We start from the raw sequence: 27019 nt of genomic DNA, 5'->3' as shown, positions 1-27019 counted from the left end.
CCTGTATGCTTAGGGAACACAACATATGCATAGTTCAGTTGTGTTGTTGTTCAATTCTATTTAAGAGACACAGACCAACACACAAGTTTGAATTATTTTAGTGACATTTTTCTATTGAGAATTTGCTGCCATTAATTTTTCTTCCTCTTGATTTATTTTCGCCTTAGCATCCATCAACCATCATTGCCCCATGACCTAAATTTCTTTCCCAAATGCGCAAACAAACATATGCCTTGCATGCACGACCAAATTTAGTTCCATTCAATGCCAGCACATGATGTTCTTATAGTATGTGAACAACAGACTAGAATTTTAGTGGTTCAGATGTGGCACTTGCTCATTTGATTTTGGATTAAATTTGCGAGCGAGCTATTTTAGTCAGAATGCATTTTAATGAAATGAAGGATCGTTCCAAGAGTTTAGTGTGGAATAAAATTTCCTAAGGAATGTAGTGCATAAGAAGTTGTAGAATTTTTCGTATAGGATTAATTCACTCATACAATAAGAGAGCCTAAAAAAATCATATGGATTCAACCATCTGAATCTTTAGTGAAAAGATTTTGGATCAAAGATACCCTAAGATGGAATAGAAAGACCACCATGACCCCAATTATTATCTGAAGTGGTTGGTGTTTGTTATGAACTATTTTGGCCACAAATAATAGGAAATAGGCCAAACATTAACTAGAGTCAGATAGGATGGGCCGCACAATGGTGTTGGAGTAGGCAGACGCCGGAGTTGACGGTTGCCCAATGACCCTCTTATATATGTAGTTTTTCTGCCATTGCAACGCATAGGCATATTTGCTAGTAGTGATCTAATAAGACAAGCTACTCTTCATCGTTAGAGATATCAATGACGATTGGCACCTTGGACTTGGAAGAGGGCGAAGCCTCCACATCGTGGGTGCCCTCCTCGTAGTGGTGAGTTGCCTAAGCGCTCCGAGAACCAACCTGCTAACTCTCGAGTTGAGGTAAGCACGGGCATGCTGAGAAAACAGCTCGTAGTCTTTGTCGAAGGCACCAATGGTGGCCTCGAGAAAACGCCACGAACTGTCGTTTCAAGCAGCCAACCGCGTGGTTGGGTCAGCACACGAGGCATCGACGGTGGCCTCGACGGTGAGGTGCTCCTCCAAAGATCTGGGGGTCGACATGAATGGCAGCCATCGCAACTTCATCCGCGCGTGTGGCCGCGATTTGCTTCTCTGCTACCAAATGCTCCTTGAGCTCCTGGCTATACTGCATGCACCATGGCTTATGGTGACGCCTATTTGGAGGATGGGTCAATGATTTGGGTGGAAGGTGTCGCGTCGACGGTCTGGGCATGTGGGATTTAGAAGGAGGAGGAGGATGGGGGTCGGGTGTGGATTACCTGCCTAGATCGACAAGGCTGAGCAGCGGGAAGGAGCGTCGCTGATGAGGAGGTGGCACTGCAAGCAAGCAGTGAAGGTTTGAAATTGGAAAGGAAAGCGGGAATAGGGGAAATGTGGCTTTTGGTCAGGAGGAGGGGGAGGTAGATATTTTCGCGGAAGCCGAACATTTTGGCTCGGTGCAGTGAAAAACTGACGCGTAAAGTGCCATTAGACACGGTCCCTTATTCAGCACTGTGTATGATATGTGAACATCACAAACGATTCATGTAGCTTACCCCATGTGTGATGAGTTTGAGCGTGCAAATTTTGGTCCAAATTTCCTTGGTTACAGTGGTCATCCATGTCATTGCATAATTTGGGTACACAAAAGAGCCTACAGCACACCCACACTTCTTAATCGAGCAGGTTCAGCAATTAAACATAGCTAGCTGATCTAAACAGTACTCTAACAAAAGACCAACGCTCTAAACAAAGAGCACCACTCCGGCTGGCGCTCATCAATCTCCGTCGCCTCCTCCATGTCCAGCTCACGCCCGACAATCTCCTGGGGAAGGGGCTCCATGGCATTCATCGCACCGTATTCAGTAAGCATTTCGCCATCTGCATCTGCCATCTCTTTGGAAAAGGCCGCCATGAGGTGGTCTTGGGCAGCCGCGGTCTGGGCTTGGATGGGCTCCATCACGGCAAGGTATGCCGCGAACGAGCGAATGGCTGCTCGAACGCTCTAGGTGATTGCCAACTCTTCATCCATGGGTTGCCGATCGTTGTCAGAGAAGCTTTGTGCGATTTGTGCGGTGACCGTCAGAAGCTGGGCATGGGCGGCCTCGAAATGGTTGTGGGTGGCCTCCATCAGGGCTAAGGCGGGCGCTGCGGAATGGATAGCTGTTGTGTCGCCCTCGCCATTTGATATCCCCGTCGCAGACGTTGCTACCGCCATCTGAGCTGTAACAGCGGCCATTTGGGATGTTGCGGCCGCGCTCATGCAGGTTGTTAGCACGCTCATGGCAGTTGCGGCCGCGCTCTCGCCAGAGTTGGCTGCCGAAGTTTCCCTCACGATGCAGGTCCACATCCCCATCTTTGACCCGTGACGATTGAACGATTGAAATGATATTTGGGGAGCGAGCTAGTGTGCTTGACGCGCCGGCTATGAACTGTAGCGAACGAACCTTTTCGCGAAAGCCATATGCTATGATGGTGCTCCAAGATATTTTGTACTGCATCTCACAAGGTTGGTGATAATAAATTATGTGTGATGTACTTGATTTTTCGTCTTGATTTGAAATACATAATGGGGTCACAGGGGGCAAGGAGGGTGTTTGAATTGCTAGAACTTTTATCTGCAGTGAACATGCAACTATAGGAGTCTCATCAATAAATTTGGAATTATTCAGGGTTCGTTTGGACATCTTATACATTAATTGAGTTTTCTAGGCATTTAAGGTGCATAATTCAAAAGTAAACTACATGCACGTGCTCCGGTGCACCAAAATGGGTTGTAAAATCACATATGTGTCCATGGGTGGATGCTTAGGTCCCATGCAAGAAATGGGAAAGAATTTCAAACACCTCGGCACCGTGGCTCACCGGCAAAGGTTGAGATACTTGGTTTTGGAATTCTAGGCATGCTATCATGAAATGGCACCAACATGTCGTGGTAAAAAAATCCCATTTGGTGCAAGTTCTCATATAAGCTTCTCACAAGAAGCCTCATGGTTCCGATAGGGACCGTCACCTTTGTGGACGAAATGATATTCGTTGCCTCTTCTTGCTTTCAATTTTTTTCTAGTGGCAACATAGACCAACAGGAGTGTCGTGTTAGAATTTGGAATTTTTTAGGGTTCGTTTGGACATTTTTATACATTAACTGAGTTTTTTAGGCATTCTATGTGCATAATTCAAGTTTCAACTACATGCACATTCTCTAGTGCAGAAAAATGGGTTGAAAAATCAAATGTGTGTCTTTGGGTGCATGCTTAGGTCCCATGCAAGAAATGAGAATGAATTTCAAACACCTTAGCACCGTCGCTCGACCGCAAACATTGAGATATATGGCTTTGAAATTCTAGTAAATGCATGTTATCATGGAATGGCACCAACATGTTGCGGAAAAATTGTCCCATTTGGGGCAGGTTTTGGTATAAGGTTCTCACAAACTAGAGCTTCTCACAAGAAGCCTCATGGTTCCGATAGGGAACGTGTCACCTTTGTGGACGAACGATATTCGTTGCCGCTTCTTGCTTTCAATTTTTTTCTAGTGGCAACATACCAACAGGAGTGTTGTGTTAAAATTTAGAATTTTTTAGAGTTTGTTTGGACATTTTTATACATTAATTGAGTTTTCTAGGCATTTAATGTGCATAATTAAAATTTGAACTACATGCACATGCTCAGAGCAGATGGTTTGCAAAATCAAATGTGCATCATTGAGTGGATGCTTAGGTCCCATGCAAGAAATGAGAATGAATTTCAAACACTTCGGCACCGTGGTTCGTCGGCAAATGTTGAGATACTTGGTTTTGACATTCTAGAAAATCCAAAACTTGTCTGGAATTCATGAAACTTGGCATGCTATCATGGAATGCCACCAACATGTTGCGGTAAATTTTTTGTCCCATTTGGGGCAGATTTTGGTATAAACTTCTCACAAGAAGCCACATGGTTCCGGTAGGGAACGTGTGACCTTTGTGGACGAAACGATATTCATTGCCTCTTCTTGCTTTAAATTTTTTTCTAGTGACAACATAGACCAACAGGAGTGTCGTGTTAATATTTGAAATTTTCGGGGTTCATTTGGACATTTTTATACATTAACTGAGTTTTCTAGGCATTTTCTGTGCATAATTCAAACTTGAACTACAGTCTACACGCACATGCTCTAGTGCAGAAAAATGGGTTAAAAATCAAATGTGTTTCCTTGGGTGCATGCTTAGGTCTCATGCAAAAAATGATAGTGAATTTCAAACACCTCAACACCGTTGCTCGGCCGCAAACATTGAGATTCTTGGTTTTTAAATCCTTATAAATCCAAAACTTGTCTAAAATTCATGAAATTTGGCATGCTATCATGGAATGGCACCAACATGTTGAGGTGTTTTTCATGTCCAATTTGAGAGAAGGTGCACGAATTAACAGTTAACAAAGGCATTTTGAAAACAAATAGTTGCCACGTTATCATCTCAAACGGTTGTATAATTTAAATCGTGGGTGTGCTGCTAACCATTCACGTGATGCCACGCGCCACACTTTTAATGGCTAGGAGGTGTCGTGCGGACAACAGCTTGAGTAGACGGGAGGCGTGCGAGCGCAACCCACTACGCAGGCTGACCGCGAGGCGTGCAAGCAGTCATCCGCTGCGTAGGCTCGCTAGGAAGCTTCGAGTTGTACGCTTCACAGGCTCACTGGGAAGCTAGCCCTTTGGCTTCCATGGTTGTCCGCCTCGCTCCCAACCTCTCCATTAATGGCTCCTGAGCAACTGTTTAATACGGGTGGCCTTACTCTTCGCCTCGCATTCCCCTCCCGCAGACCTCCACCAATGCCATGGCACAGAAGGATCATCCGCCACTAGCCTTCCAGTTTTGTGAAGTCGACTCCGAGCCGGAGGAGATAGAAAATAAGGAGGAATGGGGCCTCATGGACATGGCCCTAAACGAGTTGGCCGCGGCAGGTGCTGCCCCCACGTCCGTCAAAGCTCCAATCCCCATGCCCGCGCCAGCGACCATCCCCGTAGCATTGACGGGCTGGTCACCGAGCACTATTGCAGCGCTGGAAGCCGCGGGTGTCAGCGAGGTCCCCGCGGACCCTCGCGAGCTCGTGTACATGCCAGCGCCAGCGCCCCCGCGTGTGCCTGTGCGCGCCCCTGCACCCACTGTGGCGCCGTTCCTCGTGTGTTTGCCTGCACCCATCGCGCCTGTGGTCGTGCATGCGCCCCCTCAACGTCATGGGATGTCACCGTCGACTGCTACCTCGCCGCGTCGCGAGTCTCCGTCCTCCCGCGCCCCGCCCGTCGATTGCACGACAACGGGTTCATTGATTTCCAAGTCAAGAAAATTCTGAGTTGGCTTGAAGACTTCAACAATGGCGTTCCAGAGGACGAGGACGACAACGACAACACCGGCACAGCACGCCGCCTTTGCCGCTGCAATAGTTAGTTTTTTGGGTTTAAGACTGTATCTCGATCATATGAATGTAAAGTCACAGTGTGATTGCATGAAACCTATGGTTTGAACAAACTTGCGTTTTTCTCCCTGAATGTACAATCTTATCAAATGATTTTTTAAAAAGCATCAATGTTTTTTTAAATTTAAAACACTCGTCGCAAACGTTTTAGATAGAACACCCGTATGCAAACCGAGAGCTTCCCCAGTAAGCTAAGGAAAAATTCTTCACACAGGATTTCTGCATCTCTTCATCACAAATCTTTTAGATAGAACACCGATATGCAAAGCGAGAGCTATGGTCCTTCCCCACTAAGCCAAAGGAAATTTTGCCGCGCAGGATTTGTGCATCTCTTCATTGCAAATAGTTCAAATTGAACATGATATGCAAAGGAAGAGTTATGGTTCCTTCGCCACTAAGCCAAGAGAAAATCTGGCGCGCAGGATTTGTACATCCCTTCATCGCAAATGATTCTTTATGGTGACCCATGTGCAACCACATACAGACAATATGGTAAGATTTGCATCTGTCATATTGGGTTTGGGTATATTGCCATTTGTCAAACTGCAAACATTGGCATTTGTCGATCTAGTAACATTGCCCTTTGTCAACCTTGTAACACTGCCATTTGTCAAAATTTGCAGCTAAAAATCACAGTGTCTAATTTTGCAACTGAAATTCAGTAAGCATAGATTTCATTCATAGATTAAGTAGTCGTTCTTTATAACAAATAGTTCAACTCGACGGCTGAACGGAACAAAATTTTCCCCAATTGTTGCCAACCACGTACTGAAATAGCTAGTTCAACTATATATATGACCTAATTTTAAATATGAAGTACAGTTCAACCATATCTATAGTCAGATGAACTGAACAAAATAGCCCGTAAATAATACTACTACGGAGGGGCTTTGTACTACTTCCAGCGGCCTCTTCTCTGCCAAGTGCGCTCAGTAAGAGGCAGAGGAGGAGGAGGAGCCTACGGACGAGCTGGAGAACTGGAATTCGATGCCTGCCGCTGCTCACCTTTAGCGACGCCCGCCTCAAACGCCCTCTGCCACTCCAGACGACCCCTCTCGAAGCGGTGGGACTCCTCGTAGATCTCCTCATTCCGCACCTCTACGACGACGTGTGTTGAGGCCACAGCGGTGGTAAAACTCTTTGCATGCTCGACCAGGCGCTCCTCCTTCTCCTGCAGGAACTCGATGTAGCGCGCAATGTTGTTGACGCACATGCGGGGCTCCACCTCCACCTCCCGCCTTCAGGCGGGTGTGGCGGAGCGGGTGATGAACCCGGCGGTCGACGGTGGGTTCGCGGCCATGATGACCACCTCCCACCTTTGGGTCGTGGTGGCGGAGCGGGTGATGGCCACGGTGGCCGACAGTGGGGTGGTGGCCATGACAGCCACCTCACGCCTTCGGGCCGTGGTGGCGGAATGGGTGATGGCCCTGACTTTCACCGGTGGTGTGGCGGCCATGGCGGTAGACAATGGGGTGGCGGCAATGGCAGCTGGCAACAGCTGCCGATGGGTAGTGGCGGCGGAGCATGTGATGGGTGTTGTGCACACACCCAACAGGGATGCCACAAGCAGTACACGACACCGGGGACTGGCCGCCACCGCGGCGTAGCCTCCCAGCTGGAGCTGTCCTCTGATGATGGCGGAGTGGCTGAGCGACAACGATGAACTGATGCCATTGGCGATTGTGGGAGAAGCAAACGATATAAGCTACACGGAGGAAGGGGATAATGCGACGCAGGACTCGCCGGCCGTGAGGCTTTATATAGCAGGCAGGTAAGCATTGGGATTTTGGGTGATTTCGCCGAGTCCAGCGGGAAGCTTGCGCGGCCGTGCGCAGGAACCTGCGCGGTTGCGCGGGAACGGGCTCACCGACGATTCATTGGTGCCAGCTCAAGCCACCGTTTGGCCAAAAGAATGCATATGCGGTGCTCAAGCTTGCACTCAAAGCCTTCTATGGCAGCGGGGTGACAAGACGTGCGAGAGGAGGAGGAAGTGACGCGTACATATACGATTAATAAAGAACATTTGCGATTTCATTACCTAGCACACGACCGCTCTCTACACAGTGCTGCGAACGATTGTTTGCTTACCATGTGATGTGGAACGCGACATAGTTTCACATCATGCCACCGGCTCGTAACTGTCGCCGACTTGTAGACGACTATTCCCTGCATGTTCAACTGCTCTATGCGTGTGGTTGCTCACGGTTGAGGCGGCAGCGGCGCGCTCTGCTCGCATCTCACCGCACGCGCTCTGCTCTCGCATCCTTGCGCCGCTCTGCCTATGTCCCTCCGCCTGGGCTGCCAACGTTTGGGGCCGGCGCACGATCAAGTACGTTTGTGCTGCCATTATGCATGCTTGCGCCGGGCGCGGCGCGACGATGCAGTTACCCACTACAAAAACTACATGCGGACGTGCCGAGAATCTAGGCCGCCCGACCCCCATTTATTTCCATGGCCATTTACCTTAATCTCTCACGCCCCACGACACAATAAGCACATCCACAATGACACATACAGAGAGGATATCCAACGGCTCCAATGGCACTCCCACCATATCAAACACAGACTATTGGTACAACTCAAAATCACCAGAGTCGTCTGATTCATAACCATCATCATTGGCAGTACAATTGCATGCACCGATGTATCCTGATTCCCCATGATAGATCCACATCCTATAGGACCTGAGCATATGAGTGATATTTACATGACATCTGACAACACCAATAGTTCACGGATCTCACTACGACAATTTCTGCATGGGCACAACATATCTTCGGCCCCGTTGTTGTGACCAGGCGTGAATTCCATAAACTGATTCACGCTAGCCATGTATGGTGGCGTGAGGACCGCTCCATGAGTAATCCAACCACGATCCATTGCATGTACAACATGAAAAGTAAATAGAACGCACCTGATATTTGCTATGATGTTTTTCAGTAAACAGATCTCACCTAAAATCACCCTTGTTTGACGATGCAGCTGTCGCGCGTGACTTCACCCTTCAACTGTGGCACGTGGCCTCGCCGTACCCTCGCAACCACGTTCACCTTGTCGTACCCTCACAGCCACGTTCACCTCGCCGTACCCTCGCAGCCATGTTCACCTCGTCGTGCTAGCCTCTCGACTAGCTTCTGGGGGCATGGTATGATGGAGGGCCCTAAACCGACGATCCCAATTCCTTTGTTAGGAGGGAACTGAACGATCCCAATTCTAAGTTCCCGCTATTATGAAAAGAGATCCCGCTAGATGAGTTAGCTGGAAAAAAATTACTCATTATTTTTCTGTTTACATTTACAAAGAATTACCCACCAACATTAACTGTGACACTGAGACTCGTCCCATAAAATGGACATGCATAGTGACGGCCCAATACGTCGCCAAAAATCAGTCTGGAATGTTGTGAAAGTTGGCTAGGGCCCTCCTCCGGGAGGAAAACACCTCGTGACGGTGGAATGTCACAGAAAATGATTTTACGCGAGGCTTTCTGTTTTCTCACCAGGGTTTTTGTCACTAAATAGACCAAATTTTGTAGTGGAAGAAGATGAAGTGGACATCGAGGGGGGGGGGGTCTCCGTTTTTTGCCGACGAGCTCGCCACCCAGGCCAATGCAAATAAGAAGCGCCAAAGCATTCAGACGAAGGCATACACAAAGGATGAGGACAAACTCCTTTGTGAATGTTGGAGGGACATTGGACAAGACCCCAAGATCGACGCCGAGCAAAAGGCATCAACCTTTTGGCTAAGAGTTCATCGCCAATTTCATGAGCGCAAGAAGTTCGCGCCGTACAAGATGGAGAGCAAGCGTGGGTGGGTGTCCCTCTCAAAGCATCGAAGGGTCATACAATAAGAGTGCAATAAGTTTATTGCCACCCTTGAGAGCATCGAAGACCGTCCCGTGAGTGGCATCGGCATCAAAGACATGGTATACATTCCTCCATCTTCGTTTTTGTTGTTTCATGCTTGCCTCACCATTGCCCATATGAATATGCATTCTTGTCTTTATTTGTAGGCATTCCAAGCTTTGAAAGCATTCAAGGCCCAACATGGAAACAAGTCGTTCACCCTCACCCATTGTTGGATGGTCATAAAGGGCGACGAGAAATTCAAGGAGCAATATGCGGCCCTCCGAAAGAATGGAGGCCTGGAAGCTGTCGAGGAGCATGGTGAGGGAGAGAGGCCGCCACCGCAGGAAAAGACCAACTCCAAGGAAGAGGACAAGCGTGATGCAGCGTCGATTGTGTTGCAAGCAACTTTGCAAGGCATGATGACCCAAAAGGATCCAAGGGAGGAGAAGCGTCGGCAAGACAAAGAAGAGCAAATGAAGACCTGCATGGAGATATAAAGCAAGAAGCTCGAGATGGAGGCGAAGATGCAAGCGAAGAAGCTCGAGATGGAGGTGAAGAGGCTAGCGAAGATGCTCGATCGAGGCGACCAAAGCAAAAGAAGTGGCGCTCTCTTCCATATTGAAGGGGTGGAGATCATGAAGGTGGACTTGAGCACGATATTCCCGAGGAAGAGGCCTTGGTTCGAGAAGATGCAGGCCGATATGCTCAAACTAGATTATTGATCTATCGTGGAGAGCGCCATCTTTTTGTATGCCGACAAGCGTGTCGGTATGACCATGGTTGAGATGGCGTGGTTGAACTCCCGCCATTTTTTGTGTGTTGACATGTGTGTCGGCCGGTGGCAAGCACGTCAGCATGAACTGTGTTGTGTTTTTTTTAGGCTTGCATGTATGTCGGCTGCCTGCATGGCCGCCGGTATGAACTCTGGGCGATGTCATGGCCGCTGGCATGATCTCTGAAAGCGGGTCTTCTTTAAATTTAAATTGTTTTCTGCGCGAACGAAAATTGGGTCCGCCGGTTGGGTGCACTTGTCCGATACAGACGGATGATGACGGGCAGCCAGTCCAAATGAACAAAAAGCAAACAAACTGTGCGTCCGTTTGGATCAAATCGAAGGAAAAGGTTTGATGAGCTAGCCTGCCGTGCCTGATCACGGACTGGACTGGACTGGACTAGCATGGGCACACGATTATAAATAGCAAGCAGCTGGCGCAGCAGGGAAATGGCCACGGCACGGCCTGTTCCAGTTTGACCGCACCACGCCCTGGCGCGCTGCGACGCTGGCCGGAGCTGGACGGACCGGTTTCCAGTCGTTTACAGCTCCCTGTCTTCCGCCGGGAGGAGATGAAACGGGCAGGCCTGCGACTGTGACTGTGGCCGTGGCCGTGAGCCCGGGGGCGGGCGGGCAATCACTGCGTGCTTATCGGCCATTGATTGCAGCAGAGCAGAGTCAGTCAGCCACTCAGTCAGATCGGTCGACTGCATGCTTAGCATTGAAGCGGATCGACGACGGACGCACGCATTGATACGTGCCGCGACACGACAGCGCCGAGATGTATGCATGGATAGGTAGGAACCGAACCACCTGTCCTAGTAGAGGAGAGGACCCAGGGCCATAAACGCACGCTTTCATTTCATCACCTACGGCCAGCCGTCCTCCTACGCCATCAGCATCACCACATGCACGCACGCACGTAAGCAAGTAGCCACATGTGTCCATCCACAATCAAACAAACGGGCACAGATAAGTTCGGGCACACAAGGCGGGCGTCTCAATTTGTTCAGAACGAAGGTTGAACGGCCGTTTTCGTTTAGCACCGTTGGAAAAAAAGGCGTGGCGTGACGACAGACAGGGTAAGGAAAGGAGGCTACCGTTGGTGACGGCTGACGGGGTACGGTGGCAGGGCACTGTACGCTCCCTACCCGAGGCGCTGGCGGCCTGGCGGTGGCCTCCTGGTGGGGGAACAGTGGTTCCTAAAGCGGCAGCTGCTGCGGCCGCGAGCAGTAGCCACTGAGCGGGCGGGCAGCGGCAGCGGAGCAGAGCACCGCACCGTGCCACTAAAGTCTTGAGAGAACGGCCAAGGACGACGGAAAAGCCCCGCCCAATCCGTCCCCAGGCACGCCCACGCCTCACGCCTCACGCCCGCGTCATAAAATCGTGGGCGACTCGTGTCCCAGTCCCAGCAGGCTCAGCCACAGCCCACAGCGACGCGGCAGCGGCAGCAGGAACAGCAACAGCGACCTTGCTTCCGCGCGCGGCAGCCGAGGGAGGGGAGGAGGAGATCGAGGGGGGCAAGCGGGGCAGGGCGGCATGGGGACGGGGGGCTAGAACAAGGAGATGGCTGCAGAGCGACGCCCTCGGGGGCATTAATGGGGCCCTCCCTCTGCTCCACATCCTGCTGCTCCCACATCCTCCCCGCGGCCGCGGTTGATTCCTCGCCCGCCTACTTTTAACCGCGCCCCCCCTTTTCCGGACGGGACGGCTGGGCTGTGGGCGGGCGCCATGGGCATCGATCTCAACGCGGCGGACGAGCCTGGCAAGGCGGCGGCGGTGTCGGTGTGCCGGGACCTGTGGCACGCCTGCGCGGGGCCGGTCGTGGCGCTGCCGCGCCGGGGCAGCGCCGTCGTCTACCTGCCGCAGGCGCACCTCGCCGCGGCCGGCGGCGGGGGGGACGTGCCGGTGGCCCTGCCGCCGCATGTGGCGTGCCGCGTGGTGGACGTCGAGCTATGCGTGAGTCTTCCGGAGCACGCCGTGCTGCTCGTGTCATTGCTCGTTTTTGGCCTCTTCCTGGCTGTGGTGCTGACCGGGTCGCGTGTGTGTCTGTGCCGCAGGCGGATCCGGCGACCGACGAGGTCTACGCGCGGCTGGCTATGGTGGCGGAGGGCGAGGTAAGAATAGATGCTGCTCCATCCAGTCACTTTGCTGGATTCATGTGTGTTCCCCCATGATTTTTCCATGGGATTTTGGGGGCGTGAGGTGAAATGTGTGGCTGCTTCGGTTGGTGTTCAGGTTTCCGCATGCTGCAATGATGCAGTGTAATTAATAATGCCTACATTTTGTTACATGTGTAAATAAACTAGGCATTTTTAGCAATTCCTTAGTACTCCCTCCGTTTTCTTTTTAGTCTGCATATAAGATTTTGTCAAAGTCAAACTTTACAAAGTTTGACTAACATTATAGAAAAAAACATCATCATCTACAATACTAAAGTTATATGTCATGAAAATTAATTTCATCATTCATCTAATAATGTTAATTTCATATCGTGAATGTTGATATCTTTTCCTACAAAGCTAGTCAAACTTTACAAAGTTTGACTTTGACCAATTCTTATATGCGAACTAAAAAGAAACGGAGGGAGTACATCATTTATCTACGGAGTACTTAATTTACTGCATGCATCTGAATCCACGGAAGACCTTTCGTCGTGCAATGTGTCTTGATTTAGCATGCCTAGGCCTATTAAGCTAACTAGGAGTCTAGGAATACTTGCTGTAAAAAAAAGCTAATTAGGAATGCCAGTACTATAATCTATCAACTTAAGTCACCAATGCGAAATGACAAACTTCTGGATTTCTCTTCTATTAGAAAGGAGAGAAATGGAATGTTTATTAGAGTTAAACACGGACACACTTCCGAGTAGTACTCGTTCCAAGTAGGATCCGACTTGGTTAGCTATCGGGCTGTTTAGCTCCTTTATATACCCATGTAACCCTACGATGTAAACACAACGAAACAGTTCAAAGCAATAGAGAAAAGTAAGGCTCGATACGAGCCTTTGGCTATCCATCGATTCGTTTGTGTTCGTTCCGTCGAAGAAGTCGCTACGTCCTGCCAAAGATCGAATCGATCCTGTGTAGTACAAGTCGTCGGCAAGTACGAGCTAGCTAGCTACAATCGATTAAGCTGCTACCTTGCTTGCTTGCTAGCTTTGCACTACGTGTGTGAGACCCTGGGTGATTTGATCTAGGGATCAAAAGCCAACAATGTTTAGTTTTTGAAGTTGAACTGTTGATTGTTCCTATGGACATGTCGGATGCATCATAACCGCACACTCTCTATTGGTTCAGATCTTTGAGAAGAACATGGGAGGTGGTCGGTTTGAAGGGGAAGATGACATGGAAGATGGCGATGGAGAAAGGAAGTCCCGGATGCTGCACATGTTCTGCAAGACACTAACAGCCTCTGACACAAGCACACACGGGGGATTCTCTGTTCCCCGCCGTGCTGCCGAGGACTGTTTCCCCCCACTGGTGATTGAGTTTGGAAATTTTATTTGGGCCATTTAGCTCTTGAAATGGTTCCTTATTTTCATGGTTTGTATTGCGCATCTGACCATTTTAATTATATTGTTCCTTTTTAGGACTACCAGCAGATCAGGCCTTCCCAAGAGCTTGTTGCAAAGGATTTGCATGGAGCGAAGTGGAGGTTCCGCCATATCTATAGAGGTGAGATCAGTGCTGAATGTAGTGCTTGGCCAGGAGTATGCAATGCTCTTTTTTGCATTATGTATGAATTTTTTTTGTTGCTGGTAAATATTACACTTGATGTTTCAGTTGGAAGATTATGTAATATGTATAATATTTCCATCTAATCATTTATTCGGAGGCAAAGAAAATCCACTGAAGAAAGCTCTGTCTAACTGCTTTTTAGTCTTGAAACACACACACCTAATATAATCTTGGAGCACTCTTTTAGGGAGCATTGTTAAATATATGGAAGATGCAGCCTCAACTCTAAATTTCCACTTTCAGCTCACAGGTAGTTCTTTTTGTAAGACGGGCATTGTTATTGTTCTCTTTTTTATGTTTGACCCTTTGTTGAACTGGCATACGTTCCCTTGGTAACCTTTCCCAGCACCACATCCTATGCTTCATAAGCAGGTTTATTTACACTGCCCAAAATTTACTAATACGAGTTAGATTATGCATCTGCAACTTACATTATTTTTTCTGTTTATTGCGCTATTAATTAAGACAGCGCCTTACATTTTTTTTCTTCAAAATAATGGTCAAACTGCTCTCTGTGGTCCTATCATTCATTCTGATTTTGAAGCAAATATGTCAGTATCTTGTTGTTCTAGCAAGGTACATGTGCGATGTTATGAAATGCTCCTTTGCTTCCAGGTCAACCACGTAGGCATCTTTTAACGACTGGATGGAGTTCATTTGTCAATAAAAAGAAACTTGTCTCTGGGGATGCAGTCTTATTTCTCCGGTAAGCAAATGAACAATGATGAACTTTAAATCTTTCTGTCCTTATTTCTCTTATTCATAAAGTGTTTTCCCTTTTATAGTGGTGATGATGGTGAACTACGACTTGGTGTAAGGAGAGCCATTCAGCTTAAAAATGAGGCCCTTCTGAAAGCTTTCAATAGCAACAGCTCAAAGATACACACACTGTCTGCTGTGGCTAATTCCTTGAAACATAGAAGTGTTTTTCACATCTGTTACAATCCAAGGTTTGTTAATTAAGCATATAATTTTCATTCTTAAGTAGTATAAGGTTGCCCTAAAATTGGACATATAATTCTGGATGATACATTATTGGTGCTATTAATTAACACAGCGCCTTCCCATACATTAAGTAGTATAGTGGTGATGATGGTGAACAAGGAGGTTATTAGTGCTCGCTAAAAATAGCAGTATGATACAACCCTGTTTGTATTTGTATGTTTTTAGTTTGAGCACACTATATAAGTCATATTGATCATCAAGAAAATACATTATAATATTTAACTACAAAAGGACAGTAAAACCTGTTCACTGAAACCATAGAAAAGCTATTCCTTTTAGATTGGGCAAGCATAAAACATGTACGTACAGACTTTGAATCTGAATTTATTAAACTCTCTACAGGGCTGCTGCATCCGAATTTATTGTTCCGTACTGGAAGTTCCTGAAGAGCCTGAATCGTCCATTTTGTATTGGAATGAGGTTTAAGATTCAGTATGGGAGTGAAGATGTTAATGAGAGGTCTGTCCTTTTCAACTCAACTAAAATTTACTTTTGTACAATATCTACTGAGTTTCAGTTCCTGTTTTGTAGGCGATCTGGAATGATTACAGGTATTAATGAAGTAGACCCCATTAGGTGGACTGGTTCAAAATGGAAAAGCCTGCAGGTAGGCATTTCAGTCGATTGCATTAAGCATTTAGGTCTTAGCAATTCAGAACGCCATTATCTTCGTCCTGCCTTGCAGTATTTTAGATAATTGTATTTTTTTTCTGGGCCTTTTATATTGCCTGACCATGAATCTGACTTAAAATGCTCTAATGAGGCTTGAAAGACTTGAAAGTGCTCACAACGTGCTATAAGACACATGCTCACATTTAGGTTTACTCACCCTTAAATTCATGCGCAGATACTTGCCAATCCACCTTACGGCCTTACCAAAAATTAGTGTTTACACATAGTCAGAAATGCAATTTTTCAGATACTAGATAATTGCAATATTCTAGTATGTTAGCCCGTAAATTACCTGCCCATATTAATGTGATCGTGTAAATAAATGTTTATAAAACTAGAGGATACCCCGCACGTTGATGCGGGAATTGGTTGATAACATGAGAACCAAAATTTAAAATACATATGACTTATTATATTTGATTATGTATAGTTGTAACAATATTTATTAAATGTAAGTAAAATAATTAAATTGAATTCTTTTCCCATGCATGGTTGAATGTTATGGTGGGCCCATGCATGATTGCATATTGAGGTGGGCATTATCCCATTCATTATTGTATGATGAGGCGGCATGCTTGCATGTTGAGATAAATAGTTAGTGGGGATGACTCTCTTAGGTGTATAGGATTCTGCCCGTGATTTACCTACCTAAAAATACACTTATTTGGTACTCTTGTCATGGTTTTAGTTCAAATTTGAACTAAAATCATGACAATTAGTATTGTTTTGACCAAAGTAGGGCTTGATTTTGGGGTCATTTTCCATTGCTTTCTCAAGTTCCATGCTAATACTAGTATTGTTTAACTAAGCTTGGCTTTTCATAGCTAATAACCGATCTTATTGTTTATAATAATCTATCAATGATGTGAAAAACCCTATACCGTGATTTTTGGAGACGAGCTCCGTATCGTCGTATATTTTACGCATGAATTTCAACTCGATCCAATCAGCCTTATTTTGGAATGAATCTTCATTGATACCAAGAGCAATAGCGCGATCAATTAGATTATCATATACTCCCTCCATTTTTGTATACAAGGCCACAAACCTATATTACAGGTACCAAGGTAGAAATTAATGCTTACTTAAGCCAATGTTGCAAGGTTGTCTTTACTCCTTGCTCGACGTGTTAATTAATGTTTATTTTTCTCTTCAACGCACAACAAGACAACCCTCTCACTCCTCGTTGGTTGATTAATGTGGTACATGAAAACCAAGCTTCTCACCCACATGCATGCAAGGGGTATTAATGTCCTCGGTTGCTAGTACGAGGCAAACCTCATCAATTTTACCTCGATTGATGTTAGTGGCCTTGTATAATTGCAAATTGTAATTTTGATAGTGGCCTTGTATACAAAAATGGAGGGAGTATCAATTTATTAATGACAATTATTGCTTACCAAAGAAAACGTAATTTTATTTGGTAAGTCAATATAAGGTGGGACAATTAAGGCGGTTTTCAAGGAAAAGTGGTGAAAAAAAACAAAGATAGGAGAGAGGGGGTAGGGGGCAAAGCACTTGCCGGGCGCAGGAAAAATGAATAGTTCTTTTTTTAAGTAAGTGGTAGAGATTAAGTCGCACATTTTATTATTTAGATTTTATCCTTTTGGTAGGGGTGCTTTTTAAAACATAGTATGGTGATGAAAATGACTTTTTAGAAAATGAATTGATAATTGGAAGTTATGTCCTAATTTGCTCTAGCTGTAGAATCACTGAAGATGCATTAAGACTTGTACTGTACTCCCTCGGTCCCATAATATAAGAGCGTTTTTTAGTGTACTGTCAGAAACACTCTTATATTATGGGACGGACGGAGTATCTTTTAAACCAAGCATTAATTTATAGCTGACTGGTTCACTGATTATCTGTGAACTGAAATGATACCCTCTTGTTCAGGTAAGATGGGAGGATGGCACCGACTGTAATAGCCAAAATAGACTATCGCCATGGGATATCGAGATAGTTGGTGGCTCGGTCTCTATTGCCCAGTCTCTGTCAGCATCCAGTTCTAAACGAACTAAACTGTGCCCTCAGGGCAATGTGGACGTCCCAACTCTGTGTAAGTTCCCACTTTCCACGGCACAGTGCTGACGTTTTGTAGGTAACCACGTATGCTTGGTATTCTACGGTTCTTAACCATATGTTAACTGACTTGGCCATAAAATGTTGTAGATGGGAATGTTCGTCCGGACTCCGTGGGAGCTGATAAACTCCCCAGGGTCTTGCAAGGTCAAGAATTGATGGGTTCTGGAACTCATCGTTTTACATGTCCTCCTCAGCCAGGTGGCGCCACAGAATTCCGGCGTTCTGATGGTACGGGGTTCCTTACTGATACACGAAGCTGCTTGCTGAGTGGTCCAGCAAGCAGGCTTCCACCTCAAAGCTCCTATTTCGCCTACCAACCTGTAGGCTTCGGTGAATCCGTTGGGTTCCCGGAGGTCTTGCAAGGTCAAGAAGTTTGTCAGACGGTTCCTCTGTACCAAGGAATGGTGTCTGATACATGTTCCGCTAAAGCGGGATACGGGATGTACAATTACATGCGCACCTCGTCTGCCATGAACGGAGGGTTTTCATCTGCACCTCAGGGTTATCCTCTCTCCCTGTCTACTCCGCCCCGAGCAGTGGCGGCTTCGCCCTCATCCGCAGCGGTTCCACCACAGCTTTGGCTGGCAAGCAAGAGCAATGAAGAAGCTGCGAATGGCAGCCAGCTTAACCCATTTGGAATTCGAAAGGTTCCTGGTGATGGTGCTGCTAAGCTTGGTGATGGTGCTGCTAAGCTTGGATCTGATGGAAGGAAGGTTGCCAGAACCAGTTGCATGCTTTTCGGGTTTTCCTTGACCGAGAAGATGTTGCCAACGGAAGAAGACTCTGCCAAGGAAGGGAACCATGAAGTCGACTGTCAGAATCCGCGGATGCTAGACTTGTTTGGATACAACCGCGCCACTCCCGGCACTCTTCACGCCCTCTGCGCCGCTCCCCTGGGAATATGATGCCACTCCAGTTCCAGTATGATCCAAGTACTTTGTAGTGCTCTTTCTAAGAAACTTTAATAATGAGTCTTTGCGCATTCAGGGACCTTCGGTGAATATGCATGTGAGCATGCAGCGGCCGCTCCTTGCATCGCCCCAGGTACAATCAGCATTTCCCCTCGGTCGTTCAGTCCCAGCCGTATTCCTGATGCACACCAGTTGTCGTTCTAGTCCATCCAATCCTCCATCCCTATATGTATTTTAGACGATTTTACTGTGTCGCTTCTGTATCTGTATCGGACCTTGATTTGCTATCTCCTTGGACATGGCTGTATCACCGACAACAACAACAACAAAGCCTTTAGTCCTAAACAAGTTGGGGTAGGCTAGAGGTGAAACCCATAAGATCTCGCAACCAACTCATGGCTCTGGCACATGGATAGCAAGCTTCCACGCACCCCTATCCATAGCTAGCTCTTTGTCGATACTCCAATCCTTCAGGTCTCTCTTAACGGACTCCTCCCATGTCAAAATCGGTCGACCCCGCCCTCTCTTGACATTCTCCGCACGCTTTAGCCGTCCGCTATGCACTGGAGCTTCTGGAGGCCTGCGCTGAATATGCCCAAACCATCTCAAACGATGTTGGACAAGCTTCTCCTCAATTGGTGCTACCCCAACTCTATCTCGTATATCATCATTCCGGACTCGATCCTTCCTCGTGTGGCCACACATCCATCTCAACATACGCATCTCCGCCACACCTAACTGTTGAACATGTCGCCTTTTAGTCGGCCAACACTCCGCGCCATACAACATTGCGGGTCGAACCGCCGTCCTGTAGAACTTGCCTTTTAGCTTTTGTGGCACTCTCTTGTCACAGAGAATGCCAGAAGCTTGGCGCCACTTCATCCATCCGGCTTTGATTCGATGGTTCACATCTTCATCAATACCCCCATCCTCCTGCAACATTGACCCCAAATACCGAAAGGTGTCCTTCCGAGGTACCACCTGGCCATCAAGGCTAACCTCCTCCTCCTCACAGCTAGTAGTACTGAAACCGCACATCATGTACTCGGTTTTAGTTCTACTAAGCCTAAACCCTTTCGATTCCAAGGTTTGTCTCCATAACTCTAACTTCCTATTTACCCCCGTCCGACTATCGTCAACTAGCACCACATCATCCGCAAAGAGCATACACCATGGGATATCTCCTTGTATACCCCTTGTGACCTCATCCATCACCAATGCAAAAAGATAAGGGCTCAAAGCTGACCCCTGATGCAGTCCTATCTTAATCGGGAAGTCATCGGTGTCGACATCACTTGTTCGAACACTTGTCACAACATTATTGTACATGTCCTTGATGAGGGTAATGTACTTTGCTGGGACTTTGTGTTTCTCCAAGGCCCACCACATGACATTCCGCGGTATCTTATCATAGGCCTTCTCCAAGTCAATGAACACCATATGCAAGTCCTTCTTATGCTCCCTATATCTCTCCATAAGTTGTCGTACCAAGAAAATGGCTTCCATGGTCGACCTCCCAGGCATGAAACCAAACTGATTTTTGGTCACGCTTGTCATTCTTCTTAAGCGGTGCTCAATGACTCTCTCCCATAGCTTCATTGTATGGCTCATCAGCTTAATTCCACGGTAATTAGTACAACTCTGAACATCCCCCTTGTTCTTGAAGATTGGTACTAATATACTCCGTCTCCATTCTTCTGGCATCTTGTTTGCCCGAAAAATGAGGTTGAAAAGCTTGGTTAGCCATACTATCGCTATGTCCCCGAGACCTTTCCACACCTCAATGGGGATACAATCAGGGCCCATCGCCTTGCCTCCTTTCATCCTTTTTAAAGCCTCCTTCACCTCAGACTCCTGGATGCGCCGCACAAAACGCATGCTGGTCTCATCAAAGGAGTCATTCAGTTCAATGATAGAACTCTCATTCTCCCCATTGAACAGCTTGTCGAAGTACTCCCGCCATCTATGCTTAATCTCTTCGTCCTTCACCAAGAGTTGGCCTGCTCCGTCCTTGATGCGTTTGACTTGGCCAATATCCCTCGTCTTCCTCTCCCGGATCTTAGCCATCTTATAGATGTCCCTTTCACCTTCCTTCGTGCCTAACCGTTGGTAGAGGTCCTCATATGCCCGACCCCTTGCTTCACCAACAGCTCGCTTTGCGGCCTTCTTCGCCATCTTGTACTTCTCTATGTTGTCTGCACTCCTATCCAGGTATAGGCGTCTGAAGCAATCTTTCTTCTCTTTAAGCACCTTCTGGACATCATCATTCCACCACCAGGTATCCTTATCTTCGCTTCTCCTTCCCCTGGACACTCCAAACTCCTCCGAGGCCACCTTACGAATGCAAGTCGCCATCTTCATCCACACATTGTTCCGCATCCCCTCCTTCCTCCCAAGGGCCCTCCTTAAATACCCTCTCCTTGAACACCTGAGCTACCTCCCCCTTGAGCTTCCACCACTTCATTCTAGCGACCTTGGCACGCTTATCCCGCTGGACACGAATCCGAAAGCGGAAGTCAGCAACCACCAGCTTATGCTGGGGTACAACACTCTCCCCAGGTATCACCTTACAGTCTAGGCACGCATGCCTATCTTCTCTTCTTGAGAGGATGAAATCAATCTGGCTAGAGTGTTGGCCACTACTAAAAGTCACCAGATGTGATTCTCTCTTTCTAAAGAGGGTGTTAGCTACAATCATGTTGTAGGCTAGAGCAAAGCTTAAGACATCTTCTCCTTCTTGATTCCTGATGCCATAGCCAAAGCCCCCATGCGCCCCTTCAAAACCTGTGTTAGATGTACCCACGTGGCCATTGAGGTCTCCTCCTATGAAGAGCTTCTCACCAATCGGTACACTCCTAACCATGTCTTCCAAGCCTTCCCAGAACTCCCTCTTGGTGTTCTCATTGTGGCCTACTTGCGGGGCATATGCGCTGATAACATTGAGAACCAGGTCCTCAGCTACCAGCTTGACCAGGATAATCCGGTCCCCACGTCTCCTGACGTCTACCACTCCACACTTGAGGCTCTTGTTGATCAAGATGCCTACGCCATTTCTGTTTGCAGCCGTCCCCGTGTACCACAGCTTGAAGCCGGTATCCTCCACCTCCTTCGCCTTCTGTCCTCTCCATTTGGTTTCTTGGACGCAAAGGATATCAACACCTCTCCTCACTGCTGCATCAACTAGCTCCCGAAGCTTCTCTGTCAGAGACCCTATGTTCCAGCTACCTAAGCGAATCCTCCTAGGCTCGACTAGCTTCCTTACCCTTCGCACTCGTCGAGTCAAATGCGAAGACCCTTGCTCATTTTCCACTACATCCGGGCGCCGATGTAGCGCGCCACTAAGGATGCGACGACTCGATCCTCGCTCACTTACCACCGTATCCGGATCAAGATACAGCGCGCCACTTGGGGGGTGACGGCCCGGCCCTTGCCCATTTTCCACCACACCCGGGTTCCGATGTGGCGCGTCGCTGAGAGGGTTACGCCCCAACGAAAATCTTTTGGGTTTCATCTCCATAAGAGTGGCTGAGTTTTTACGTTGGCTCGCCAAGCCTATCACAACCCTCCTCCTTTACCCGGGCTTGGGACCGGCTATGTTGAGACAACATAGGCGGAGTTACATGGCTGTATCACCGCTAGTACTTAATTTATGATATATGTGTCTAATGGACCCTATTTCGTGTTTTTGCCTTTGTCCAATACAGCAACGTTTACAATAGTGTTAGACGGAGAGATTTTGAATATTTTATAAAACTCAGTCTGATTGATCAAACCATCAATTTTGCCAAGTCTGTCGTATGAGAATTTCCTAGCTCTCTGTTAACATTGGGAGCAACTCCAACGGGGAGAGCAACTCCCAACGGGGTGATCCATTTTGTCCGCGGGCGTCCGTTTGGGTCGGCGCGGACAGAAAAGTCAGCCCGACGCACCGACCTAAACAGACACGCGTTCGCTTTTCGTTCGCCTGCTGACTCATTTCCGGTCCATTTTTTAGCCGGATTTGCGTCGGTGCGGATACGACGACACGAGACGGACGCGTGCGCGCTCGCCTTCTCCCTCCTGGCCCGCTAGTTGGTGGCAGCCTTCACCATTTCCCTTCATTTCCTCCAAAAACCCTCTAGCCCGCGCGTGCTCCCGCTGCCCACCATGGAAGACGACCTCGACGTCGCCGCCGGCCTCGCCTCCCCCGCCTCGTCCGGAATGACGATTGCCCCCTCGGCAAAGGCAAGCCTCGCGCTCCCCGCAAGACCGCCGCCATGCCCAAGCCGAAGAAGACGCTGACGCCCGAACAGCGGGCAAGGGAGTCGGCAAAAGAGAAAGAGCAGGAGGCACGCGGCAGGCGCCATCGCTGCCGCTGCGCAGCAGGAGGTCACCAACGTCGCGGCGGCAACGAGGGAGGCGCTATATATGCTAGGGTTAAACCCTAGTCAGCACGGCCTTGTCAACGCCGCTGTGGCTGCGGCCAGCACCGGCTCCTCCACGTTCCGTCGGATGGTGCTGCCCGACTCACCCCGCGCGTCGGCGACGCAGCCGATATCCGGCTTCCACGTCTACCCGTAGGCCTCACGCCTCTCCGGGGAGTGCTCGCCCAAGGTGAGCGTGGTGGCGCCTTCCACGCCCGCGCCCATACCCATCGACCTCAACGCCACACCGGTGGCCGGTGGCTTGTCATCCGGAGGCGCGAGGAAACGCGCGCGACACATGCCAGCCGATGTGCTGCCGGGAGCACGCAACCTGTTTGACGGAATGCCGGCCTCCGACGACGACGACTACATGCAAAACATCATCTTCGAGGGTGGTGTGGCGGCCGCTGGCGGTGCCGCCGGGGCCGGCTACAATCCCGAAGAGACACAAAACCAGGACGGCCGAGGGGCGTTCACGCCGTCCACCATTGATCAAGATCAGGTGGCCTTCATGCATGATCAGGTCGGCCTGGACCTGGATGGCTTCCCACTCGACCACGAGTTTTCGGAGGACTACGGGCAAGAGGAAGAGGATGAGTGCCACATCGAAGGGGGGCCTTTGTTCGAGGACGAGCTCGCCAACTAAGCCGCCGGGTCGAAGCCAAAGCACAAGAGCAAGCGGACGAAGGCATACACGGTGGCCGAGGACAAGCTCCTTTGTGAGTGTTGGAGAGACATTGGGCAAGACCCCAAGGTCGACGCCAAATAGAAGGCATCAACCTTTTGGATTCGTGTCCACCGTGAGTTCCATGAGCGCAAGAAGTTTCCGCCGTACCAAATGCTAAGCACTCGCGGGTGGGTGTCCATTTCGAAGCGACGGAGGGTGATCCAGCAAGAGTGCAACAAGTTTTGTGCCACTCTTGATAGCGTCAAGGCGCTCCGTGAGCGGCATCGGCATGCATGACATGGTATGCAAGCGGCCCTCTTTTGTGTCATTTCGTTTATGCTTGCATGTCCATTTCCATATCCATTTTGCTAATATGCTTGCATGCAATACATTTATAGGCATTCCAAGCTTTGGAGGCATTCAAGGTCCAACACAATGGCAAGTGCTTCAGCCTCTCACATTGTTGGAAGGTCATCAAAGATGAGGAGAAGTTCAAGGCGCAATATGTGTAAGTGCATCTAGTGCCACCCCTAGTTGGTTTTGGAGTATTGAAGACAAATGTGGTTGAGGGACTAATGTGTTTGTGAGAATTGCAGGATAGCACAGGAAGTGTCCCTCATTGATTCAGTTTATCCTACCAAGATGACCCCTAAAAATGTGTGAAGACATTGAAGACAATGGTGGTTCGTGAAGACATTCACGACAAAGATTATAACGCGTGAAGCTATTCACTTGCAGACTATGGAGTGCGAAGACATAGTTGTTTCGTAGTTTCCTTTTCTTCTTATTGAGTAATAGGAACCACCGTACTGTTAAGTGGGGTTCAAGTGAACAAAGTCAGAGTGACTGAAGTGATACTCAACCAAATCCTATGTCTTCGAGCGAAGACACTAAGAGGAAGTCTTATCCAGAGCTGGATGAGTCAGCTTTACTTGTAGCCCAAGTCAAGCTTTACTTGGACACGTGTTAGTTCCTTAGTGACCCAGGGTCATTTTGGACAAATCAGGTTGGGTTGCTGAAAGTGCAACTATCCCTAGGTGGTTTTGGTAATTCATAACAACATATAGCTCATTGAGCTAATGCTATTCCAAGACAAATATTTCAGGAAAGCTCAATGAATGGCATGGCATGGATGATGAAAGTGGATCCCTCAAAATATCAAGAACAAAGGATTGGCTCAAGCTCAAAAGCTCAAGACTCTTCATTTTACATTTTAGTGATCCAAGATCACATTGAGTCTATAGGAAAAGCCAATACTATCAAGGAGGGATGAGGTGTTGCTTAATGAGCCTCTTGCTTCATGTGCTTAGTGATATGCTCCAAATACCCTCAACTACTTTCTCACATCCTCATATGACCTAAACCTAAAGTCAAAATCGGTCCCACCGATTCTTTCTATCCGGCGCCACCGAGTTCAAATGTCATAGCCACTGCCACAAACCCTAGGCAAATCGGTCTCATCGATAGGGATCTCGGTCTCACCGAGATGGGATTGTAATCTCTCTATTTCCCTTCGTAACGTTTCGGTCTAACCGAAGTGAGTGATCGGTCCCACTGAGATTGCAATGTAAACTCTCTGTTCCCCTTTCGTAACATTTCGGTCTCACCGAAAAGAGCGAATCGGTCCCACCGAGTTTACCCGACCAACTCTCTGGTTAGCTAATTACCAAAATCGGTCTCACCGAGTTTGTGTAATCGGTCTCACCGAGATTACGTTATGCCCTAACCCTAACCATATCGGTCCCACCGAGTTGCATGTCGGTCCCACCGAAAATCCTAACGGTCACTAGGTTTACTAAACCGGTCCGATCGAGTTTGTTGATTCGGTCCCACCGAGATTGGTAAATTGTGTGTAACGGTTAGATTTTGTGTGGAGGCTATATATACCCCTCCACCTCCTCTTCATTCGTGGAGAGAGCCATCAGAACAAACCTACACTTCCAACTTACTAGTTCTGAGAGAGAACAACCTACTCATGTGTTGAGACCAAGATATTCCATTCCTACCATATGAATCTTGATCTCTAGCCTTTCCCAAGTTGCTTTCCACTCAAATCTTCTTTCCACCAGATCCAAATCCTATGAGAGAGAGTTCAGTGTTGGGGAGACTATCATTTGAAGCACAAGAGCAAGGAGTTCATCATCAACACACCATTTGTTACTTCTTGGAGAGTGGTGTCTCCTAGATTGGCTAGGTGTCACTTGGGAGCCTCCGACAACATTGTGGAGTTGAACCAAGGAGTTTGTAAGGGCAAGGAGATCGCCTACTTCGTGAAGATCTACGCTAGTGAGGCAAGTCCTTCGTGGGCGACGGCCATGGTGGGATAGACAAGGTTGCTTCTTCGTGGACCCTTCGTGGATGGAGCCCTCCGTGGACTCGCGCAACCGTTACCCTTCGTGGGTTGAAGTCTCCATCAACGTGGATGCACGATAGCACCACCTATCGGAACCACGACAAAAACATTCGTGTCTCCAATTGCGTTTGAATCCTCCAAACCCTTGCCTTTACTTTCTTGCAAATTGCATGCTTTAATTTTCGCTGCCTATATACTCTTTGCATGCTTGCTTGAATTGTGTGATGATTGCTTGACTTGTTCAAAGATTGCTAAAATCTGCCAAACTCTAAAATTGGGAAAAGGTTAAGTTTTTAATTGGTCAAGTAGTCTAATCACCCCCATCTAGACATACTTCAAGGTCCTACAAGTGGTATCAGAGCTTTGGTCTCCATTTGCTTTGATTTCCATAGCTTTTGGTGGTCATAGCCTTGGTTTCACAACCTAGGAGAGTATGGCGTCTAGCGAGGGAAATTATCACCGTAGAGGTCCTTACTTTGATGGTACTAATTTTGATAGTTGGAAGCATAAGATGAAAATGCATATTCTTGAACATAACCCCGCCGTTTGGGCTATTGTTTGTATTGGCTTGCAAGGTGAATTCTTTTATGGGAGAGAACCAAACCGTAAAGCTAGTGCGGATGAATTGAAGATGCTGCAATACAACGCTCAAGCTTGTGATATCCTCTTCAACGGTTTATGCCTCGAAGAATTCAACAAAATCAGCCGTCTTGAAAATGCAAAGGAAATTTGGGACACTTTGATTGATATGCATGAAGGTACCGACTCCGTCAAGGAATCCAAGTTGGATGTGCTCCAAAGTCAGCTTGACAAGTTCAAAATGAAGGATGGTGAAGGTGTCGCTGGAATGTACTCTAGGCTTGCTCTTATCACAAATGAGATTGCTGGCTTAAGGAGTGAAGAGATGACCGACAGATTCATCATCAAGAAAATCCTAAGAGCATTGGATGGAAAATATGGTATCGTGTGCACATTGATTCAAATGATGACCAATTACAAAAATCTCAAGCCAAC

General features: G+C 47.8%; 1 protein-coding gene and 1 long non-coding RNA gene across 2 annotated transcripts; both read left to right on the top strand.

The window, feature by feature from the left end:
* Positions 1–11482: 11482 nt before the first annotated feature.
* Positions 11483–18657, top strand: LOC123070807 (auxin response factor 3). Its single transcript, XM_044494147.1, has 10 exons — positions 11483–12128; positions 12230–12286; positions 13469–13651; positions 13762–13846; positions 14525–14615; positions 14695–14859; positions 15257–15373; positions 15446–15521; positions 17483–17645; positions 17759–18657. The coding sequence occupies exons 1-10, from the start codon at positions 11901–11903 to the stop codon at positions 18574–18576; spliced, it is 1983 nt and encodes a 660-aa protein (XP_044350082.1). The 5' UTR covers positions 11483–11900; the 3' UTR covers positions 18577–18657.
* Positions 18658–22103: 3446 nt separating this feature from the next.
* On the top strand, positions 22104–24509 carry LOC123065675 (uncharacterized). Its single transcript, XR_006431108.1, has 3 exons — positions 22104–23953; positions 24051–24160; positions 24249–24509. It is a non-coding gene; the product is annotated as an uncharacterized lncRNA (long non-coding RNA).
* Positions 24510–27019: the final 2510 nt, after the last annotated feature.

Source organism: Triticum aestivum, chromosome 3B, assembly GCF_018294505.1.
Source record: "Triticum aestivum cultivar Chinese Spring chromosome 3B, IWGSC CS RefSeq v2.1, whole genome shotgun sequence".
NCBI classification, from domain to species: Eukaryota; Viridiplantae; Streptophyta; class Magnoliopsida; order Poales; family Poaceae; genus Triticum; species Triticum aestivum.
Note: the sequence above shows the minus strand (reverse complement) of the source record. Positions and strands in the feature narration are given on the sequence as shown.